Source organism: Panthera pardus, unplaced genomic scaffold (genome assembly GCF_024362965.1).
Source record: "Panthera pardus isolate Hobbes unplaced genomic scaffold, ASM2436296v1 HiC_scaffold_12, whole genome shotgun sequence".
Lineage (NCBI taxonomy): Eukaryota > Metazoa > Chordata > Mammalia > Carnivora > Felidae > Panthera > Panthera pardus.
Window position 1 is genome coordinate 4,962,438 of NW_026526677.1, and position 23,479 is coordinate 4,985,916.

The window sequence follows — 23,479 nt, forward strand, 5'->3', positions numbered from 1 at the left end:
GCCGAGGCCTCGAGGCGGCTGCCGGGAGCCAGCCCAAAGACCCGAGGCTCTCAACACCTCTGTTCCAGGCAGAGCGGAGTGGACAAGAACCATCCTCCACGTGGTTTAGCCTCTGGCCTCCTGGTCCCTGCTGAAGCCTCTCGGAAGCCTCTCCGGGCACTGACGTGCCTTGAAGAGCCAGAACCTCTCCGTCTTGAATATTTTATGCAGGTTTGGGGGCTCCCTATGAAGTTCGGCACCGGAGACCAGCTCTGATCATCCTGGGAACCAGCTATGCGTTGGGTCTAGAGGATCGTAACCATGTGGAGAAGCCCAAAATTAGGGTTCGGAGGGGCCCTAGGTAAGCGGACGAGGGGACAGAAGCACAGGGGGACTGGGTAACCTGCCCGAGGTCACCCTCCACTAATCAGCGACAAGTACTCGAAACTCATTCATTCTGCATAATGGGGCCACTGAATGACCCCCAGGTCTCCCCACAGAAGGGTCAGACGAGCCCCCGAGGCCCTGCGGTGACCCTACCGCGTGCCAACGAGGAAGCCCAGCTCCTCAGCCTCTGCCCCTCTACCACCTGACCACACATCCGGGTTGTCTGTTCCAGGACAACCCCTCTGTCCTCAGGGAGGAGAAGGAACGGAACAGAGAGGTGCACCAGCAGCCTGGGGCTTCGCACAGCGAGAGCCAGTAGGTCCCAGAGGAGTGCGGCTTTGGGTGGGGGGCAGGTCAGGCTGGTGGGTCAGCAGCCCCTCCTGCTCACCGCTGGGGCTCCCACCCCAGGCCCCCACCGGTCATCCCGGGGCAACCCCACACAGGGTTCCGATTGTCCTCAGACTCAACGCTCCCATCTGTAGGAAGGGGGTGTGGGCGCACCAAGCATTAAAACCACACAGCAGAGGCAGCTGGGTGGCTTCGTCTGTTGAGCGTTGGATTCTTGATCTCAGCTCAGGTCTTGATCTCAGGGTTGTGAGTTCAAGCCCGATGCTGGGCTCCACGATGGACGTGAAGCCTACTTTTAAAACACACACACACACACACACACCCCCCACACAGCAACCCAAGAATGCAAATCCACACTCAAATCCCTCATAGGGACCACCCAGTGCCTTCATGGGTGCCTCGGGGACTCTACGCGTGGAGCTAAAGGTCTCCCTCACAACGGGGCCTAACGTCTCTGTCACACACTGAGCAGTGAGCGCAGGGGTGGAGGGAGGGGTGCCTGCCCCTCACCGGCTCTCCCCTCTCCCCACACGTAGGTCAATGCTCTGAGCCTTTTTGTGACCAGGGAGGCACGGCTAGCCTCCCTGCCTCCAGGGCTGGTGTGAAGGCCAAAGTAGTAGAAGGACCCGCCAGACAGAAGAAGGCAAACGCGGCAGGGAGAGAGGCCACCGTGCTGGACGGAGAGGGAGTGACCAATACTGAGGAAGCCAGAGTCCGTATAGCACAGGAGCCAGGCCCGGGTAACAGGCACGGGGTGGAGAGGGGCCCCCCTGCACACCTCACCTCCAGCACAGTCACTACTGACTGAGGGGCAGTTCTAACCCCGCCCCGGGTCTGGCCTGGGCCAGCCATGAGGACAGAGCCGCTGCCTGCCTGCGTTCATCCTGTTCCAGGGGCCTAGTTCTGGGCCAGGCACACAGAAGCACCTGCTAAAGGCTTAAATTACTCTCGGGCTCGAGGCAACAGGAAGTCAGGAAAGCCAGCTCAGGCCCAGGAAGGGATGGGCAGGTCCCACCTCGGCTCTTGGCCAGAGGGCAGGTGCGGAGGGAGGGCCAGAAGCTCAGGGCTGCAGGGTCTGCTCCCCTCTGCCAGAGAGGAAGGTGGCAGTGAGAGACCCGGCCTGACACACGGGCTGGAGGGCAGCCTCTCTCACCAATCACAGAGCGCCTACTGGGCACAGGGCCCCGTCAGCAGGCCAGGGCAAAGGCACTGACCGTCCGCAGCCCAGGGCGGGGAAGGCAGATGGAACAGGCACCTCACCTGAGGGGGAAGGAAGGCTCGGTGCCTGGACTCCCTCCTCTGCCTTCGGTGAGAAGCTGATGGGGCGGGAAGACCGACAGATACAGAGGACCGGAGATGAGTACTGGCCGGCCAGGTGCCCACCGCACTGGAGAGGTCGCCCCAGCCCCGGTCCTCAGAGCCTGCCAGGCGGGCCAGTGAGCAGGCTGTCGGAAGACAGGCACAGGGAGAGAAGAAATAGGGGTCCGTAATAACTTCCTCTGGGGAGGGAGAGGCAGGGGGTGTGCTGGCCACACCTAGAAATCAATGGGGGGGGGGGGGCTCCTGATGAAGGCACAGAGCAAAAATGCCCCCTGGCCACACCTCTGACAGAGCAAAGGTCCAGGAAGCATCCCGCCCCACACAGCCCTGTGCACCTGTTCCCCAGCCCCACGGCTTCCGGAGCCCAGGCCTGCCAGGCTTTACCTAGGCAGGCGGCAAATTCAGAGTGATCGGGCTCAATATGGCCATTATTCCAAAACAGTTTCCACCTTCTAATGAGCCTGAGCTAAGATGGTTTCAGCCAAGCCACCGCTTAGCTGGAATTGAACCTGACTCCAGAATCCCCCGAGGGCCCTCTCCCCGGAGAATAACAATTATGATTGTAATAACAGCCCTAATAGATAATAATTATTGAGCACTCACCAGGAGCCAGCCCCGTGCTAAGCACTTTGCAGCCACATTACATCCTCGGGCGACGATTACCCCAACAGGTGAGGAAACTGAGGCCCAGAGGAGTTAACTCACTTGCCCAAGGCCCCAGAGCTGAGAGCAGAGCCAGGAATGTGGGCGGGGCTAGAACAGGTGGAGGCGGCCGGCCTCGGCTGCTGCCGGGGGCTTCCGGGCCCCCAGGGCCCCGGGGGGCTCCCTGCTGGGATTCCTCTGGCAACCCCCTCAGCTGTTCACAGCGAACCTGGGGGACAAGCAGGGAAGGAGGCTGGGCGCAGCCGGGGAGAGGGGCGCAAGACAGACTCTGCTGGGAGCCTGGGGGGGAGGGGGGTGCGGTGCTGGATGGAAACACACATACACACACACCATGCCACAAGTGCGACAGTGGGGTGACCTGCCTGGGTACTCGCCGGTGACCCAGCTGGCCTTTGGTACTAGACAGAGGCGGACAGGAAAAAACGAAGCCCAGCTGTCTTCCCCACACCCACAAAGAGAGGAAGGGGGACAATTAAGCAAATGTGTCCCCTGACACTTCTGACAGGGAGGATCTGAACGCGTTCCTAACTCTGCACTCCCGCCTGCCTCTTCGTCCTGTTCTGCTGACACAAGCTAGTGAGGTTCAGGAAAACCCTGAACTTCTCCAGGTCCCAGACGCCAGCCATCCAGAAGATCGGTGATTTCATGCCGGGAGACCGTGGAAACCCTCTCTCACCAGTCCCCGGCCAGGCAGTACCCTAACAGGATCGCTCAGCTCAGCCTGCGTGGTGGGGTTCCCACCTCTGGCCACATTCCATTCCGGTGGGTGGGGCCCCAGGCAGGCCTTGCTGTGCAGAGAGGTCTCAAGAACTGGGCCACACGGGGATGCAGGAGCCCGGCTGGAGACCTGTTCTGAGCAGGTCTTTCTGAGAGGTGCTCTCGGTGCGGAAGAGCTGAGTGAAGACGTCCCTGGGAGGGGCAAAGGGAACCCCGAGCCTCTGCTTCTGGCAGACTTTCCAGAGCTCCAGCCAGCCGTGCCGGGCCACCTGCATGGCCGCACTCAGTTAAGCAGAAAAGGTTATTATTCCACAAAGGTGCTTTCCTCAAAGGACACAATCTTTCCAAACAAAGCGAAAATGGTTTAAAAACTAGAAATGGAAGCCAAATGGACGAAATTTGCTCTGTTCTGTTCTTTGGTCTTGAGCCTTCCTGCCCGCGCACTCCAGGGCTGGCGGCACAGAAGCCCCCAGAAAGAAGGTAGGGATTAAATGAGAACGAGTAAAGCCTCAGTGGGGGCCACATGGGCAGAGACCTCCCTAGGGACACGGCGCTTCGTACCCAGCCCGGCAGGTCGGGGGCGGCGGGGGGGGGGGCCGGGGAAAGGGAGACATGCTTTGGGGCTGCTCTGTTCACAGACACACGCCAGGTGGTCACCTGCTCTGCAGGGACAGGCAGTGCTGCGGCCACAGCTGACCGGCCCCGCACACCTCTTGGGCCAGGAGGGCACATTTAAGTCCCCTGGGCTGGGCCTGCTCCCTGGCAGGCCTAGGGATCCAGCATCTCAGCTCTTGTGAGCCGATTCTGCTTTGGCCTCGGGAAAGAACTCTGCGCAAACACAGGTGGGACCGCGAGAGCCCGCACAAACCGCCCCTGGGGAGGGTAGGTATTTCATGGACACAGGACTCTACGGTTAAGTATGTTCGAGAAGCACAGGCCTTCACAGAGTCCGTACCTCAGGGATACGGGTTTCTATTGGGGGAGTGGGTCCCACGCTTGGCCTCAGAAGCCTTCTGTTGTGGAGGACAGGTGTTCTATACCCTGGGAAACACAGCAGCGCTGGATGCCGTGATGCGGTGGGAGCCTACCAGGCTGCAGATCTGGGGCCAGAGGAAGTAAGGACGGGTAAGATTTGCTCCCTGGACAGACGAGGCCTTGGGGACCCCGAGACAGCTCCTGAGCATGTAAGCATCCACGCCACACCAGACAGCAGGTGGAGGGACAAACGTGAAGACAGCCTGTGTCCCCAAGCCCCCTCGGGCTGGCTGGCCACGGAAGGTTCCGGACTCCGAGGAGACAGATCCATCTGGAGAAGCACTCAACTCCCCCGGGGGAGCACAGGAGGGGGCTAAAGCCAGCCTGGGGGCAGCATGGAATAGCAGGCCAGAACGTTCCAACTTCAGATGTTGGGAAACTGGTGGTGTTTTCGTGGAAGACGTCATCTGGCCGGAGTGAACGGTAAACGGGCAGGGGGAGGCTCCCGGACACCTGCTAGAAGCTGGTGTAGTCTCCCGCCCCTGTGGGGGGCCTGCAGGTGAGGCCGAGGAGGGGCGGGTGGAGAGGAAAGGGGCACCCGGAGACCGGGGCCTGCATCGCAGAGGAAGAAGGGGCGTCAGAGGGAATCGCACGCTCCAGCCTCGGTGAGGAGGACTCCTGGGGGTCCGAGACAGCGCCCGCTCCAGTCCCCTTTCCGCACAGAGTCTGCTCGGGGGAAAGTCCAGAGAAACGGCCTGCCCCCGCAAGGGCAACGCGAGAGCACATCTTGCTGGAAGCCGCTTTGCAGCGGGACGTCGCTTGGGTCACGGAGAAGGCCCGCACCTGGCAGGGCAGACTCCAAGGTGGCACCCGGCTGCCCGTGGACAGTCTGGAAGGCACCCAGGCACCCGGCTGACATGTTCTGGCCGGGGCCACGCGCTCGGGCGGCTTTTAATACCCTATTGAGCAATTTCCTAAGAGTTTGGCTAGGCAGGTACCGCCTCCCCATCTGGGCTAATAAAGGGGTGCAGCCCAGGTAAGAAATTAAAGTTACTCACATTTTGTTCTGGAGGGAACCAGGGGAGGGGAGCAGTAATTTACGCGGTAATTAGATTCGCCTCCGGGCTAACACTGGAATTAGTTGCATTAGAGCTTGTCTCCCGAGCAGGCTGCTGGCGTGAGGGAGCCCAGAAGCAGGAGCGTCGCAGGCCGTCCAGCACAAATGTCACCTCGGAAGCACCCCACGTGCAAACAGGAAGCAAAAACCTGAAGGCTGGCTCCTTGTGAATTTACTTCCACAGCCAAGGACCAGCTTGCTTGTCGAAGACCACTGCTCGAGCCCAGCCCTGGGACACCCGTCCGGCGTCACCGTTTACCGTCGCCGGATCAAGGGCTCAAAGGATGGAACCTGATAGGCTGACTCTGAAGCGTATCACTAAAGAATAAATGTACAGGAACAGTCAACACAATTTTCCGAAGACAACGATGAAGGGGGGAATTGCATCATCATTCCCGAAATACACTACGATGCTACGTACAGAGGTTAAAACAGCACCCCGGAGGGGCGCCTGGGTGGCTCAGTCGGTTAAACGGCCGACTTTGGTTCAGGTCGTGATCTCACCGTTCGTGGGTTCGAGCCCCGTGTCGAGACCCATGTCGGGCTCCGTGCTGACGGTGTGCAGCCTGCTTGGGATTCTTTCTCTCTCCCTCTCTCTCTCTCTCTCTCTCTGCTCCTCCCCCACCCCCAAGTAAATAAATAAAGTTAATTAAAAAAAAAGAGCACACTGGTACAGAAAGACACCAACGGGTCAACGGAGCAGGACACAAGGTCCCAGAATCAGGAGCCATGCCATCTGTGGACACTGCACATGAAAGTGTGAGTGACATTTTAAATGAATGAGGATATGATGGGCCTTTCTGTCAAGGTGTTGGGACAACTCCCTATCCATTTATAGGGGTGTAGGGGCACACCAGGGACCGTCCAGATCCCTACCTCACACGTTATACCTCCCCAAAATTGGATAAGCCAATGTCTGAATACCAACATAACACCAAACAATAACACCAAAACACCAATCAATAACAGTCCTGGAAAAAAAATTAAGGAAGAGGTGTTTATAATCTGGGGGTAGAGAAACAAAGCACAAAGCCCAGAAAGCTTAAGGGAATAGACCCAGAGTTTTGATTACGTGAAACTTCTTAATGCCTTTACAATAACAAACCACCAGAAATATGGGTGAAAGGCTACAGATCAGAAGAAGACTCTGGAACAAATATAACATAGAGTTACTCTCCCTGCCAAATAAATAGCTCTTGCAAATCAGTGAGAAGGATGAACAACCCAACAGAGAAATTTTATTAAGTTTATTTATTTACTTTATATCCACACTATGAAATACTACGTAGCTTTTAAAAAGATCTGAAAGTAAATGGGGCTCAGTCAGTTAAGGGTCCAACTTCGGCTCAGGTCACGATCTCACGGTTCGCGAGTTCAAGCCCCGCGTCAGGCTCTGTGCTGACGGCTCGGAGCCCGGAGCCTGCTTCGGATTCTGTGTCTCCCTCTCTCTCTCTCTGCTCCTCCCCCACTCGTGCTCTGTCTGTCTCTCAAAAATAAATAAATGTTAAAAAAAATTTCTTTAAAAGATCTGAAAGTAAAGATACAGGAAATGCTGAAGATATGTTAGCAAGTAAAAAAGGCTACAGCCACAGGCAGACGGTGATTGGGCTTATGTGTAAAATAGGAGTCTGTGTTCAAAATCACATAATCCACTTGCTACAACATGTGTTAAAGGTCTGGTCATAGGCAATAAACAAGCAACAGGAACCGCGGTACACAGTTCAGCCGTTCCTACGTATTCGTGTGTGTGTCGCATTTAAATATCCGTAGACATCGGCAGCTCTCCCTGTCCATGGGTCCTATCCCCTTGCTTTAATAACATCATCTTTTTTGCACCAATAAAACATAAGCAAATACTTGTACGTATTTGTGAAAGAAAACGGCTAACAAATACGTATGGAGACGCTCGATCGGCCATCGGGAAGACGCCGATCAAAACCACAACGCGGGACCAGGATGACCGGAAGCAGAACAGAAAACAAAACCAAACAAGAGGTGACGGGGATGCGGAGAAATCGCCCGCTGCTAGGCTTGTAAAAGGCGGCACGCTGAAGGAGACAGTCTGATGGAGCCTCAAAAAAACTCAAGCCCGGACTGACACGTGGTCCAGCAACCCCACGTCCGGCCGTTCGCCCCAAAGTGGACGCAGGGACCCAGACGGAGGCGTGCACAGCCGCGTCCTCAGCAGCATCGTTCACAAGAGAGGCGTCGACAGCCCGGTGTCCCCAGCCAGCAGGGGAACAGACGAGCAAAGCCAACGTGCCCTCTCCGAACAGGGAAACGTTCCTCAGCCATACAGGGGAACGGCGTTCTGTCACCCGCTGCAACTCGGATGACCCCGAAAACACCACACTGACTGAAATAAGCCAGACGCAAAAGGACAACCACGGGATGACTCCACAAAGACGAGGAAGGGACCACCGGCCGGCCCACAGCCACGGGAAAGCGGAAGAGAGGTTACCAGGGGCCGTAGACAGCGGACGACGGGGTGTGACCCCCTTCACGGGCACGGTTTCTGTTTCAGGTAACAGAAAATTCTGGAAATAGATAGTGGTGATGGTTGCACACCCTTGTGAATGCAATTAATGCCACTGAATCATACATTTAATGTTTGTGTTTTTTTGAGAGAGAGAGAGAGAGTGTGAGCAAGGGAGGGGCAGAGAGAGAGGGAGACGCAGAATCCCAAGCGGGCTCCAGGCTCCGAGCTGTCAGCACAGAGCCCGACGCGGGGCTCGAACTCACAAGCCGTGAGATCATGACCTGAGCCGAAGTCGGAAGCTCAACCGACCGAGCCACCCAGGCGCCCCAGAATCATACATTTAAAAGTGGGGAGGGGCGGGGCGCCTGGGTGGCGCAGTCGGTTAAGCGTCCGACTTCAGCCAGGTCACGATCTCGCGGTCAGTGAGTTCGAGCCCCGCGTCGGGCTCTGGGCTGATGGCTCGGAGCCTGGAGCCTGTTTCCGATTCTGCGTCTCCCTCTCTCTCTGCCCCTCCCCCATTCATGCTCTGTCTCTCTCTGTCCCAAAAATAAATTAAAAACGTTGAAAAAAAAAAAATTAAAAAAAAAAAAAAAGTGGGGAGGGGCGCCTGGGTGGCTCGGTCGGTTGAGCGGCCAACTTCGGCTCAGGTCATGATCTCACAGTTTGTGGGTTCGAGCCCCCATTGGGCTCTGTGCTGACAGCTTGCTCAGAGCCTGGAGCCTGCTTCGGATTCTGTGTCTCCTTCTCCCTCTCTGACTCTCCCCCGCTCATGCTCCGTCTCTCTCTGTCTCTCAAAAGTAAATAAATGTTAAAATAATAAAAATTAAAAATAAATAAAAATAAAAGTGGGGGGAAAACGGGCCGGGAGGGCAGAGCTGGGGAGACCATACTCTAGACCTGACAGTGCAGGATCCCAGGAGGGGGAGGGGGACCCCGAGGACCCTCAGGGAAGCCACACAGCCCAGTGGAACAGGAGCAGGGAGCAGCAGGCCCAGAGAGTGTGGCACACAAGGCCCTCCCTGCAGGAGACCACCCCCGCTCCCCAAAGACCCCCGAAGGGAGAAAACTGGAAAACTTCATGCGGGAAAATGCCTCCAGAGTTTAGGGCCAGCTGGTTTCCTTTTACAAAAAAAGGAAACTGAGGTTCATGGAACGGAAGTGCACCCAGGGCCCCACAGGGAAGGGCCCGGTGTGCGTGTGCCGTTCTCACAGGCTCCCGCCAGGGAGAGGAGCCTTAACCAGGCGCCCCTGAGACCCCCAAGAGGCTGAAAACCACTCTCCCCCCTGAGCGAACCTTTGCTTCCCCTTAAACGCTAGAAAACGACATCAAGGCAAACTGAAAGCACTCAAGAAACATACACTAAATACCAACCAAGAAGCGGGTAAGAAAATACCCAGAAAGTACAGTATCCCCCCACCCCTGCCAAAGGGCTCAGACGTGACCTCACCATGAAAACCTCCCAGGGGAAGAGAGACCTCGAGCAAGAAGGACACGGGACAGTGGACATGTGACTCTGGGCACGGACTCCATCCGGACCTGAGGTTCCGGGGCCACACGGCTGCCGCCACCCCAAGAGTGTGAGGTGAGTGCTCCCCTGGCCGGCGGGCGGCGGGGAGGGGGGTCGTGGAGGGTTAACCGTCCCCAGTTAACAGATGACAGCGCTGCTCAGGGATGAGCAGGACATATATGCACAAGGGCCCCGCATGGCTCGGGGGAGCGCGACACCCTTACTTGCCAGGGAAGGGTCAGCAGCCAGCTTCAGGGCTATCAGGCACCCCTCGGGGACAAGCCCGTGCCACACCCAGACCCCCAACAGGTCTCACCGCTCCTGGCCGCCCTCCCAGCCCTCCCAACCCCCCCCCCCCCCCCCCCCCCCCCCCGCCCGCAAAAGGCGGTCTCACCTTGACTCTGACCATGCCCTCCAGCACTTTGAAAGGAAACCTGGGAACCTAGGGCGGGACTTTTTTATGTCCTTCCCAGTGAGGCCTGTCTTGGGAGAAGAGCCTCCTGGCCGCTCCCCACGGACACTGGCTCACTGAACCCCACAAGCCAGATGCCACAGCTCACCTTTGTGGGTGAGGAAACGGAGGCCAAGGCCAAGAGCTAGCCAACCACTCCCAGGGCTGAAGAGAAAGCAGAGACCAGCCTGGCACAGTAGCAGGAGGGACCCCGCCGCTCTCTCAACAGGTCACACTGGGACCCACGCTGTCCCCGGGACAGCCCCCAGGGCGCCTGTCTCACACCACTGCTTTCTAAGCAAATGTGCCAGCAGGCCCCCGACGCGGCCCCTCACCGCCACCAGCGCCTCCGCGATCCGAGAGCGTGTCAAGTGACTGTCCGAGAAGCCGCACAGGCCACAAATGTCCAGCGTCTCTCAGGGCTTTGGCAATACCGAACACGGCGCTAAGCCCACCTCTCGGCATCGCCCCTCCCGGAGGCCGCCACCGGCCCTTGGCTTGGCCCCGGCCTCGGCCACCAGCTCTCACGTCTCTGAACCGAGCTGTGGACCTCAGGACAAATCTGTTCCCTCCCGGCCTTGAAACCGCTTGCCCTGTTCCACACCCCACTCGGGACACCGCGGCCCGCGCCTGCCGAGAGGTCCCCAACCAAGATCGATCCATCTATGGGTGGAAGCACCCAGAAAACGTGACACGCGGTCACAGAAGCAGCCAGACGCAAGAGGCCTCCGTGTCATATGACACAATGTATATGAAACATCTAGAACACGCAACTCCATTGGGACAGACAGCAGGCTGGGGGCAGGTGGGGGATGGGAACTTACCGTTTAACGGGTGTGGGGTTTTATTTTGGGGAGGTGGACACGTTTGTAACCAGACTGCCGCGGTGGTTGCCCAGTGTAGTCGTGTATTTATGGGCAGTGGACTGTATGCTTTAAAAAGGCTAATTTGATATTACAGGATTTTCACCGCAATTAAAAAAAAAAAAAAATCAACTCATCACCCTTCACCTAGGACAGATCTGGCTCCAGCCTGCATTTCCTATCCCCCCGGACTAAATTCTTCCAGAAGCTCCCACTGCCTTCTGGATCACGTCCAATCTCTGCGTCGTGATCTGGCCTCTTTCGGGGGAGGACACCACCTGGTCCTCGAGGACGGGACTCAGAGACAGTGAGGAAAAGCCCCCCTGGGCCCACCTCTCCCATAGCTGCACAACCAGCTTCTGCGTGCCTGTCTGCCCCCGTAGGCAGAACATTCTGACGGTAAAGGCACACTCATCACCATTCTAGCCCCGCGCTTCACTCGGCACCGGGGGCCAAAGAGTCCTAAGAGCTGACCAGGTGCCAGGCAGGCGTTAACTCACTGAATTAGCGGTCAGAAGTATTATTATCCCATTTTACAGGAGAGAAAACTGAGGGACACGAAGGTGGGCTCAGCGGCGCAAGTTCCCCCACATGGCAACCACCAAGGCTGACGACAGACCCTGAGTACTCAGGCTCCGTCCACCGTGTCAATCACCTCAAGAGACAATAAGCCAGTGTTGCGGCAATAAGCGAGTCAGGACAGCGGACTAGATACCCAAGGTCGCTTGCAGAAGAAAAACCCAGACTGTGGAAATACGGCTTTTGGACGTCCCGGCCAGAAAGATCAAGGACTCGATCACACAAGAGGCAATGCAGTTCAGCTGCCACCGGTCTCACACCGAGGCCGGGGACGGTCCCGACCGCCTGGGGTGGGGGGTGGGGAGAACCAGAGGAAGACCCTGGACACAGAGAAGCCAAGGAAGCCGTCCAAAGCCAAACAGCTCCCGAGCACGTAAACGCAGGCTGGTCTGACCCCAAAGCCCCCACGCTTCGCTTCGGGGCAGGAAGCCTCGCTGAGTCCTCACCTGACTGCACCCCCACCCCCAGCAGCGTGCAAATTCTGCTAAATGCCTGAGCAGTGAAACAGCGCAGCTGAAATTAAATGGGTTCCAAATGCGACAGGATCTCCACAGCAAATGTGGGATCATACCGGTGGACTGGGTACATTCTTGGGTTCGAAGGGGAGAGTTAAAAAGCACGTGGGCCCTGCTTTTGAAGAGCAGCGGCAGTGGGGGAGGGCGGGGGCTCCTCTCTCGGTGGCCTCCGGCCTCCGCCCAGCATTTTCGTTAACTCAGCCCCCACCTGCTGGGCCCTTCCAGTGGGCCGGGCAGTAGGCATCTACAGGAACCACCCACAGGCGGTTGGGCGGTGGGGGGAGGTGGAGAGGGGGTCCTGGACAGGTGGTCCCTACAGCAAGTGCTGTGGGGCCAGAGGGGAGCGGTCTGGGCCTGCGGAGCTGAGCCGGGGAAAGCCATTCCCAGCACCGGGCCCGCTAAAACAAAGGCATTTCCGTGGGCTCACAGCTTCAAATTGCAACAGGAAGCAATCAGGAAAAATAATTAGGTACCAGCGTACTGGCTCGACTCCGGACCAACGCAGAAATCGGGGACAGTCAAGACAGTGGTGCAGAAAGGGTGCTTCCTCCTCCTTCCATTTTGGGATAGGATTGCCACATTAGCCGGGGATCTAAAACCCTCATGCTGACATGCTTCCTAATGTAAAAATGATCAACTCTATCTTTGCCTCATACACGACTGAACTCCACAGACGTGATTCCTTCCCCTTGGGGGCTTGAACCACAAAACGGCAGGCATCCGACTCCAGCAACGTCACCCCAAAAGGGACAGGAAATCCCAAACTGCACCGAAGTGAAAAGCACTATGGCTGGCTGAGAAACCCCACCTTTAAAACAAACATCTCCCCCCCAAACCAAAAAAAAAAAAAAAAAAGAAAGAAAAAAACCTTTTGCCTCCGTGATCCAGGCATTTCCGGAAAGAAAAGCAGCAGCGTTGGTCTGAGCTGCCCAGATACTGTCATTGCTCTGTCGTCACCTTGTTTTGCTGGTATCAGACATGGCTGAGAAATGTAAACCCGCTCCGGAGGGAGATACATTTGGGGTGAAACCGCCGGCATTCTCTAGGCTTCGGCTGGGAGGCAAACGGACGTGAGGAAACTGTCCCCTCTACGCCCCCCCAAACCTCAGGGAAGGGGCTGCAGCCCTGGGAAATGTGACCACAGAGCCTGGCCGGGACACCTCCCTGCAATGTCCACACTGGAAATATTCAGGGAGACAGCTGTTTGCCTTAAAGAGGCCCAGACAAAGGGACCTGAGCCACCCGCTCCCACCCCACCCCCCAAAAAACTGCTACCGGCAGCAACACAGCAGCCCGGGGAGCCCAGGACTCCGTGGCCCCGTCCAAGGCGGCCAGCCACACTCCAGAAAAACAAAACACTCACGTCCGAAGAGAATGATTTAGGTAGCGAGAGATTTGCTCCAAAACCACATGGCAATCTCCAAATTAAAAGAACATGTGTAGCGTTTCACAACGCTTAAGTTTCCTGAGCCCTCCTGACCTCAACTCCACCCCTCGGGACACACCGAAAGTTGCAGAGAAAGGTCCCCGGGCCCTCGATCTGCCCCCCAGGGTGTGCACAAGTGAGGCACCCGCGCGCTTCCCGACCGCGCCGCGCTCCGCGACCACGTCACCCCGCGCGGCGGCCCCACGAGGCCACCCCCGGCGTGGACACCGGCCGCGGGTGCCACCGCGGGGAGGAGGGAGGGGGGCGGGCAACGGCCCCACGGGTCCGCCGGGCACCCGGCAGGTGTCGGTCCGCTCGGAAACCGACAGCCTCGCCGACGAAACGGGGCGGCGCGACAGGCCAGGCCGCCCGGCGCCGGGTCTGAGAACTTTCTGTGCAACTTCGATCAGTTCTCGGGGCCGGCGGGCCAGCCGCGCGGCCATCGGAAACGGGCTCGCCGAGGAGTCCGCGACGCAGGGCGGCGAGGCCTGCCTCCCGGCCGACGGTCCCCGCCGTGCGCCGGCCCCGCGGCCCGGGGTCCGCACGGTCCCAGGGCGGCCTCGCCCGGCCGGCTACACGCGGCCGCACCGCCGAGCGCGCCCCGGGGCCGCGGGCAGGTGAGGACCCGCCCGCGCCGCACCTGGCGGGGTCGGCGCCGCCCGCGCGCCCCGCTCGCCGGCCCCGGGGTGGGGGTGGGGGGGCGGGGATCGCCCCGGCGGGACGGGGCCCGGCCTTCCCGGGAGGGGCCCGGGCGGGCGAGACAAAGGGCCCGCGCGCTGCTCCCCCCCCACCCCCGGGCGCCGGGCACCCGCGGCGCGCGCCCCAACTCGCCCCCAACTTGCAAAGTCGCCTCGGCGCGCCGCGCACTTGGCCGCCGGGCCATTGTCCCCGCGGCCCGCGCCCACCTACCCGCGGCGGGGGCCAGGCTGCAGCAGAGCGCGAGCAGCAGCAGCCGCGGCGGCGCCGCCTCCATGTTGTCCGGGGCCGGGCGGGCCCGCGCGCGCTCACTCGGGCTCCATGGCGCGGCGGCGGCGGCGGCGGCGGCGGCGGCGGCTCCTCGCGCGGCTCCCGGCGCCTGCCGCCTCCCCCCCTCGGGCGCCGCGGACCAGGACGGCGGGGGAGGAGGGAGGAGGCGCGGGAGCGGAAGCCGCGCCGCGTCTCCGCCCCCCGCGCCGCCGCGCCCTCCCGCGGGCGCCCCCCGGAGCCGGCCCGCGGCCCTCCCCGCGCCCCCGCCTCCCGTGGGGCTCCCCGGGGGCGCGGGGTGGGCGCGGGCTCGACAGCCCGCGGGGGAGGGGGGCGCTCCGGGCCACCCCCCCACACCCCACCCCCACCCCCGCCTCCGATCGAGTTCCGGAAGCAGGTGGGTCACCTGTGGAGCCACCGGGACCCGGCCTTGACCGATGGGGAAACTGAGGCACGGGAGGGGGGCGGGGCGTGGGAAGGGCACGCGGCGGGGCAGCCGGGAGCCCAGAGCCGGGTCGGTGCGCTCTCCCGAGACCGACCGCGGCCGCCCAGGCGGGGTCCGGCCCCAAGACACCTGTTCTTGCCGGGGAGGGCAGAGGAGGGAAGAGGAGGGAGCCCGCAAGTCAGAGACAGAGGCTGAGGACCGACAGAGGCTCGAGCCGCAGGGGTTGAGAGTGGGGGTGGACTTCGGGTTATTTTACTCCACCAAATACATCCCCTCTACATTAGTTACGGTACACGAAGCAGCAGACACACTGTTCTTCCAAATATGCTTCCCGCCCCTCTGGGATCGTTGACCTCTCCTTTGGTTCAGAAAGCAAACATGGAAGGGAGCCCCCACCCCACCCCCATCCTCCCGGCTCTGTGCTCCCTGAGCCCGCAGCTCAGCTCTGGGCCCTGGGGGCGCAGGGCAGGGGGGCGGGGAGAGGGGGCAAAGCCCTGGCCCTGGGGCTGCTGGGCCCAAGTCCCAACTCCAGATCTGCTGCTTCCTGGAACCAGGTGTGCCCTTGGGCAGATCTACATGTAACCCCTCCAGGTAGTCTTTCCTCCTTTAGAAAATGGGTATCGCTGTGCCCACCTCGCAGGTGCTGAGAGAGCCGGCTGTAACCCACATGAACACCCACATAGCCAAGGGTGTGCGCACTCTTCGTGTGTTTGTGACAACTTTACAAAGCTACTGGTCAAGGCCACGGTCTCCGTCCTCCTGAGGCTCGTGTTCCAGAGGGGGAGGCAAACATAAACAAGAGACAGATAAATTTAAAACAGAAGACCGGAACACCTTTAACAGATTACGAGGAAACGCCATGGAACACGGGTGGTGTTGGGCTGCAATGTTTGGGGACGTTGTGACTTAGGGAGGGAGGGAGGGACACTGAGGGTACAAGCCGGGAACAGGCACGCGGTGGGGAGAGCCGTTCAGGCAGAGACAGCATCAGGAGTGAAGGCCTGGGCAGGGGCCAGCCTGGGTGCTGGACTTGTAGGAGGGATCACAAAGGCCAAGGCCACAGAAGCCGCGGGTGGGGGTGAAAAGGGTCAGATGCGGCTTCAGGAGAAGCCAGCTGGGGCCCCGCGCATACCAGCCCTGGAAAAGGAGTCAAGAATTTATCACAAGACCAATGCGAAGCCATGGGGGGGGGGGGCAGTTAGGTAGCAAACACCCTTGCTGTTTCCTCATGTAGGCCCCACGCACAGCACGTCAGGGCCTGGCTGCCTCTCCTGGGGCCAGGTGCAGACTCCCTCGTTCTTCTAGCCCCCTCCACTACCAACCCCTCTCACACCCTGCCGGGGTTCCCACTCCCTGCCGTGACCCCCTTCAGCCTCATCTACAGCAGCCAGAGTGAGCCTGTTGAAACAAGCCAGACCACATTCCCTCCTCTGCTCAAGAACCTGTTGTGACTCCCATCTCGGAAAAGAAGCCAAAGGCCTTATGGCACCTAAGGGCCTGATCTGGCCGCATCCCTCCCTTTATCTCGCCAACCTCCTAATGCTCTGTCCCTCCTCTCCCTCGCTCTGCCCCAGGCACAATGGCCTCCTGGCTTGTCCTCCAGCACAGCAGGCACACTCCTGCCTCAGGGCCTTTGCACGTGCTCTTCTGTCTGCTGGAACTCTGTGACCCCAGTTGTCCACACGATTTGTTCCCTCGCATCTTCGGTTCCTCAGCCAGGCCTTCCCTGGCCCCCTTTGAAAACCGGAAACCACCACCCTTGCAAACACTTCCTGTTCCACATCTTCGCTTTACCTTTCTCCTTTGCTCTGACCAGCACCCGACATACTGTTTACTCACCTTTCTGCTCTCCAGCAGAACGGAAGCTCCAGAGAACAGAGATTTTCATTTGCTTTGTTCCCCATACATCCCCTCTGAGTCTAGACTCGGGCCTGGTACACAGTAGGTGCTCAATAAATGTTTGTTGAATGACAGAATGAAGTGGAAAGATCTGACCTACGATCATAAAAGGAGCACTCTGGCTGCTGAGTAGGGACAGGACCGTCAGGAGGGACGAGGGGATGTGGGGCAGGGGGGGACTGGCCACCAGATGGGCACCATGGCAGCAGCCAGGAGAGGCGGTGGGTTGGACTGACGGGGAGCGGGGCGGGGAGGCTCATGAAAGGCGAGAAGGAACCGGATTGGACATGCTTTAGGAAAAGCTAATGGGTCTTGCTAAACACTCTGGGGAGGAGGGCTCAGTGTGGCCCGCTGTAGGGGCGCGCTAAGGGGACACTTACAAGAGCAGCTCGTAAGGAAAGGAAAATGAACCAAGCATCAGCAGACCGACAGACCTAGAGATTCTTTATTCTCAGGGAGGGAGGTGGAAAGCTTGACTCTCCGAGCAGGAGGAACTCAGTCAATACAGAAGACGCCACGTAGGTCAAGGGGCGGCAGAGGCCAGTTCTGCGTGCCCTGCGGTCTCCTGTGCTGACTCTTGAGATGCCGGCGGTGGAGGAGACACCAGAGACCCCCCACCCCCCCGCCAAGAAGGGAAGGACTGAGCCCCAGGTCTTAAGGCATCAGAGCAAGATCCCAGGTTGCCTGACTCCTATCAGAACCTTGAGAAAAGTCGTTTGCAAAGAACAAATGAGAACTAATCACTATTTGATTCTGCAGAATGCCGACATCACAAGGGCAGTAATTTTTAGACTCCTCACTCATGTTAAGAAGCAACCGGAGAATGTGCTAAGCTCCTACTTCCCCCAGAAGACTGCCTGTCATGGCCCATCACGCCGCCGACCTTTTCTTAGGCCTCACACTTGGAAGTGTTCGCTCTCAATTCGCCCCTCAGATGCAAGTTCCATCCAGATGAGGTAACGGGGCTCGGCACCTGTCGGGGCTAATCGTTTCCGGGGACAGGGGCTCAATTGGGGTCCATTTAGGGCCCATCAGGGGATGACATCTCAGCCCCGTGACACTCGGGGGAAAGTGCCTGTTTGGTTTCCCTCCCAGGCTGGAACATGCTGACTCTGGAGAGAGTTATTCCGGGCACGAGAGCCCTCCTGCCCGGGAGGCCTGGCCACTGTGATCAGAGGTTCGGGCCGGATTCCCAGCGTTCCCCGGGCTCTCTGAGCCACAGGCATCCTCCCAAGGGCTGCTCGGTAGAGGTGCACCGTGGGGACGTCCACGGAGCCCCGCGGGCCTCTCTCCTGCACAGGCACAGGGCGGTGAAGAAAGGCAGCCACGGCTGCATGGGGGTGGGGGGTGGGCACTGGACGGCTTAGACGGTAGTGGGCGTGGTTTCTATGGAGGTATCTGGGCTGCGAGGGCGTGAAGGCTGGACTTCACCTCTCTGAGCCTCAGTTTCCTCATTCATGAAATGGGAGTGATGCTATCCGGTCGACTTCTTATCTCTCGGTGCTGATATGAACCTCAAATAAGCAAAGACTCAGAAAAAAAATGCTCTTTAGACTTTAAAGCCCTGCACGAATGGGAATCGTGATTAACACGGACCCAAGACAGGGCCCAAGGGTGGGTGCGCAGCACTGGCTCCGTGTCACTCCCCCCCTCCCCTCCTCCCTCCCCTAGCTGTCACCAGCCCTCACTCTCTGTAGCCCTGAGTCCCAGCCCTCCTGAAGGTTCAGCAGCCGCATAACCTGGGTCCTTGGGGACTGTGTTTTCGACTCGGCCATGCCAGTGTCTGGTCCACCTTGCTTTCCTTCTCACTGCAGATTAAGAAGGTGACGTTTGGGGGCTCCTGGGTGGCTCAGTCATTAAGCATCTGACCTCAGCTCAGGTTTGTGAGTTTGAGCCCCACTCGGGGTTAAACACCGCGAGACCTGCTTTGGGTGAGCCCCATTTCCCTCTCTCTCTCTCTCCCTCTCTCTCTCTCCCTCTCTCTCTCTCTCTCTCTCTCTCTCTCTCTCTCTCTCTCTCTCTCTCTGCCCTTGACTCACTTGCACCATCTCTGTCTCAAAAAATAAAAATAAAAAAATAAAAAGAAGAGGTTGACATTCTGATTTCATTTGCCTTTTTAAGCACCTTAAAGACACCTGTAGGAGGTTGAATGGTGGCCCTGTGAATGTTAACGTACTTGGAAAAAAGGGTCTTTGCAGGCATTAAGTTAAGGATCATAAGAGTCTGGACCATCCAGGTAGATTCTGAATGCAGTGACAGTTGTCCTTAGACCAGAGAGGCAGAGGGAGATTTGAGACGGACAGAAGAGGAGGAGAAAGAGAAGAAGGCGGAGGCAGAGAGGAGAGGGGTGTGGCTACAAGTCAAGGAGAGCCTGGAGCCCCCAGAAGGTGGGAGAGGCAGGAAGGGTCCTCCCCCAGAGGCCTGGAAGGGAGCGGAGGCCCCTGGATGTCAAAGTTCTGGCCTCCAGGCTGCGAGAGAATACATTTCTGCTGCTTTAAGACATCCGGTCTGTGGTTTGTTACAGCCGCCGCGGGCAATGAATACAGACCCTAATTTTCTCCAACCCATTTTACAGGGAGGGAAACTGAGGTCAGAGAGGTGAGGGCTTGTTCAGGGCATCATCTCGCAACTGTCTTCGTACCATAATGGCAGAGTGGAGGGATTGCAACAGAGGTGGTGTGCGTAAAACGTTTGCTCTCTGGTCCTCTGTAAACACATTTTCCTCCCGTGCTCCGGGGAGTCGTACGGCGATGCCTGTTCTGGAAAAAATAAAGCAGGGTAAGAGGGTCAAGGGGCACAGAAGGCCTCACTAGGAAGGCAACATCTGTGCAGACACCTGGAGGAAGGGAGGGAGGGGGCCTTGCAGCCGGTGGGGAAGGCCAGGGCACAGGCCCAGAGGCGCAGTGAGGGGCCAGAGGAGCCGGGCACAGAGAACCGAGGTTGGAGAGGAGTGGGCCAGCTCTGCAGGGTCCTGGAGGCCATCTCGTCCCAGTGACATGGGGACCACTGGAGGGCCAGGAGCAGGGGGGGAACACAGCATTCCAGTTCCATGTTACGGAACCTCTGTTCCCACGCGGGAAGGAGCCTCGGGGGCAGGAGAGGAGCCAAGCCGGCCAGCGGAGGGGCCGCGGGAGGGTTCCAAGTTCAAGATGGTGGTGACCAGGAAGGCAGCTGTGGAGACAGTGAGAGGCGGTAGGGTTCTGGATCTCTCTGCGGGGAGAGAGGACACGGAGAGCAGGACCAAGGTCGAGAGCGGGAGTCGAGGATGCCGTCAAAGCGTTTGGCCCAAGCGCCTGGGCGGCTGGGCTGGCACTCGTTGAGACTGGAAGTGTTGGTGAGCAAAAGACAAGAGACCCCAGGGCGTGGCGTCCCGAGGGGCGGACTGGGCAGCGTCTGGGGATCAGGGAGGAGGGCTGGGCTGGGCGCAGAGAGGTGGGACTCTTCAGCGTTGAAGCCACGATCGCAGAGGAGCGTGGAAGGCGAGAGAAGTCTAAGGCCGCACGTTGGGGCCTCCAGGCTCAGAGGCGAGGGGACCAGGAGCGAGGGGCTCCCTGAAGGCAGAGGAGGAAGTGAGCGGAAGGCCAGGGCCAAGCATGGCTGCTGCATACGAGTGGCCTGGGGCTGGAGACGTGTCCGCTGGGCTCCGCAGGTGGCCGGTCTCCCGCGCCCTTGGGGAGATATTTGGAAACGCACAGCAGCTCACGCGCACCCGGGGTCAACCGGGGCCAGGCGCGCAATGTGCACGTAGTTGAACACGTAGGACTCCACCAGCCCACGCGGCAGGCCCCTGGGGCAGGGCCCCTGCCTGGAACCCCGGGAGGCTGCCACACCTCTCTGGTCACTCTCTGAGGTCCTCGGGTCACTTCTGGCCCCAAAACAGCGTCGGTGAGCAGCTGCCATGCCAGGCCTGGCTTCACGATCAAAACGGAAGTTTATTCGAAGTCCCTGCTTCTCCCCTCCTCCAGCTGGCCTCTGCTCTCCTCCTCAGGGCTGGAGTAGGGGCGGGGGTGGGGGGAAGGACATGGGGGCAGGAAAGGGCTGGCGGGGCGGGGGGGTGGGGGGGGACGAGTGTCCCTGGGACCAGACTGGGGGGCCTGTAGCTTTGGGGATTCCAAACGATAGTTCTTTCTATCTCGGGCTCCTTGTGGGCACATTGGCTATTTTTCAGATGCCATCTGACCCCTGGACATAGGACTTTGCCCAGTTCTGTGGCTGGCCAGGCAGCTACAGGGATGGCCTTGGCCTTTCATTTATCAGGCCTGGAACAAGCACAAGACACCTGTGATGTCCCCCCACCTAGACCCAGCTGCAGGGACATATGTCCCCTGGTTCCTCGGAGCCCCCTTGTCCTGTCTCAGGATGAAAGGGGCCCACCTCAGAGCCTCTCTCTCTTTCTACTAAGCCCTCTCCTCCTTTGTGCTCTCATGGCAGGCAGTGGGCTAATTAGGTACTAGGCATCCTGGTTTGCCTGGCATTGAGGGGTCCCCAGAACATAGGACTTTCAGGGCACAAACTGGGAAGGTCCTGGGCAAACAGAAACGAGTCAGCTGCCCTAGGGCTGGTGAAACCAAGCTCCCCTCTGTGAGGCCCTCCCCCCCAAGCACCCGGGCCAAACGGACAAAGCAAGCCCCACGCCGTGCCTGCCACCTAAAAGTTAAAAACCCCTCTTGAACACATCAATATCATTTTTTTATGTTTATTTATTTTTGAGAGAGACAGACAGACTGCGAGTGGGGGAGGGGCAGAGAGAGGGGGGAGACACAGAATCCGAAGCAGCTCCAGGCTCCGAGCTGTCAGCACAGAGCCCGACACAAGGCTCGAACCCACGGACTGCAAGATCATGACCTGAGCCGAGGTCAGACGCTTAACCAACTGAGCCACCCAGGTGCCCCTGAATGTCATTTTTTTTTTTTTAAGTAGAGGAATTTTCCTAAATAGAAGGAGGCAAAAGAGATATCCTAACCGATCATATCCTGCTTGAAAAATAATTGTGATGATATTAAGAATTATGAGTATTTTTTTTAGATCTGACAAACTATGTGTATGTAGGACAATTTTCCCAGGAGATCGGTTCCAAACTATTCAATGGAGAAACATCCTATTGTCTCCAAATGTCTTCATTATTTATATTCTTCGCAAATGTGGCAAAACCTTAGCAAATTTACAACCTAATAAAATTATGGGTGGTCACTGAAGAAAAAAAGTTATAAATTAGCCCACGGAGAGGGTGCCTGGGTGTCTCAGTCTGTTAAGTGTCCGACTTTGGCTCAGGTCATGATCTCACGGTTCGTGGGTTCGAGCCCTGCATGGGGCTCTGTGCTGATAGCTCAGAGCCTGGAGGCTGCTTCGGAATCTGTGTCTCCCTCTCTCTCTGAAAAAAAAAAAAAAAAAAAATTTAAAAATTAGCCCACAGACTATATAGAATATAGAGTGTTCTATCCTCCTAGCTGGACAAACACACCTTCCTGGCACCAGGAAGGCAGGAACTTTTTGGATTCCTCAGAGTTCTACGTTGGAGCATGGTGACAAGAGTCAGGTGAGGTCACTTGACCTCTGCCCCAGGGAGGCACCCGCACAGCCTGGACTCCGTGCTCTGTGCTCTTTGAGCAGGGACTCCGGGGTCCGAGTGCCCGGGACAAGGTGGGGTGAGCAGCAGGGACCATGCCCGCTGTGGGGGATGGACAGGCTGGAGGGGGTGCAGCGGCGGCCCCCCAAAGCTTGGAGCCCCAGGCAGGATGGCGCTTACCGTTTTGTTTGGGGCCTTCGACATCAGGCAAAACTGGGGTGGAAAGTCCCACATGAACTCCACCCCTCAAGAGAGACAGCACCGCTCAGAACAGCCTTGGCACCTGCCCTAAGTGGGAAAATGGCCAGGTTGAGATTCGAACCCAGGTCTCCTGGCCCTGCCGTGGCCCTCCTCCCAGGCTAATCCCCCCCGCCCCCCAACTTACAGTGACCGGCTCTCCTTCCCCAGGCCCCTGCCTCTCGCCAGGACCCCTCCTCACTCCCCATCTCCCGGCTCTGCCTATAAACCGGAGTCTGCCCTCCTAACAAAGCACGGCCAAATCTCACCATTCCCCTTCTTTCCTGTCAGTCCCCTCAGCCACCCAGCCTCTCCAACCCACCGTCTACACTCTCCGCCTTCCTGTCCTCACCTCCTGCTCGTTCGATCCTGCCCCCGCGATGACCTTCCCGGTGTCAACCCAAAGTCCGTTCCTGCTGTATCTTGCTTCTCCATTCCGCAGTCTCTTCCACCCCAGGCCTCCCTCCTGTGCTTCCTTGGGTCGCCTCCAATCTTCCCCCCACCCCTCTTCCGCTTCTCCCCTCTCCCGGTCGGCCCTTCCTGCCCACACACTCCCCGGCTTCAGGCACGGCTCTCCGGTGCGTCGCTTTTCTCCACAGCTAGCTACCGCGGCCCCCCGCCCCATCTCTCTCTCCCGGCTCTGCCCACTGCAATCTGGCTGTCAGCACAACCAGCCTGAGGGTCCCGGAATGCCCGTCTGACCGTGGCCCTCCCTTCGCATGAACCCTCTATGGCTCCCCAGTGCCCCATGGCTCCTGCTCCCGCCAGCTTCTCCTGATGGCATCCATCCCCTCTCCCCCCCCCCGGCCAGGCACAGATCTTCTAGGCTGCTCACTGTCCTCCCAGGCCCTGGGTCTCTCTGTCTAGCTGTTGCCCTCCTGCAAGCATTATGGTCACCTTTCACTGGGCGAGGCCAAATGGGCTCAGGTGGGGACAGAGAGAAGGGTAAAGAGAAAGGAGGTGCTGCAGAAACTCGGTGGGGGGAGGAAGGCCCCGCCAGCCCTCAGTGAGGGTGAATCTGGTGAAACGTGCCTTCGCAAAG

General features: G+C 58.8%; 1 protein-coding gene and 2 long non-coding RNA genes across 5 annotated transcripts in view; 1 reads left to right on the top strand and 2 right to left on the bottom strand.

The window, feature by feature from the left end:
• The window catches only part of LRP5 (LDL receptor related protein 5), a 103,831-nt gene extending 89,390 nt beyond the window's left edge, over window positions 1–14,441 (bottom strand). The window contains exon 1 of one of the 2 annotated variants that reach the window (XM_053899363.1): window positions 14,237–14,441. In XM_053899363.1, the coding sequence (XP_053755338.1) occupies window positions 14,237–14,300 (64 nt within the window). In that variant the 5' untranslated portion in view covers window positions 14,301–14,441. The remainder of the gene's footprint in view (window positions 1–14,236) is intronic. The other variant, XM_053899364.1, reaches the window with a different exon arrangement.
• A 206-nt stretch (window positions 14,442–14,647) lies between these two features.
• LOC128776132 (uncharacterized) lies at window positions 14,648–18,630 on the top strand. The gene is made up of 3 exons (XR_008421076.1): window positions 14,648–14,687; window positions 17,394–17,590; window positions 18,306–18,630. It is a non-coding gene; the product is annotated as an uncharacterized LOC128776132 (long non-coding RNA).
• Window positions 18,631–18,668: 38 nt separating this feature from the next.
• On the bottom strand, window positions 18,669–22,895 carry LOC109247035 (uncharacterized). 2 transcript variants are annotated; one of them, XR_002071539.2, is made up of 3 exons: window positions 22,790–22,895; window positions 22,381–22,488; window positions 18,669–19,393 (listed from the first exon to the last, which is right to left on the bottom strand). It is a non-coding gene; the product is annotated as an uncharacterized LOC109247035 (long non-coding RNA). The 2 variants fall into 2 exon arrangements; XR_002071540.2 differs by lacking the exon at window positions 22,790–22,895 and adding an exon at window positions 22,586–22,741.
• Window positions 22,896–23,479: the final 584 nt, after the last annotated feature.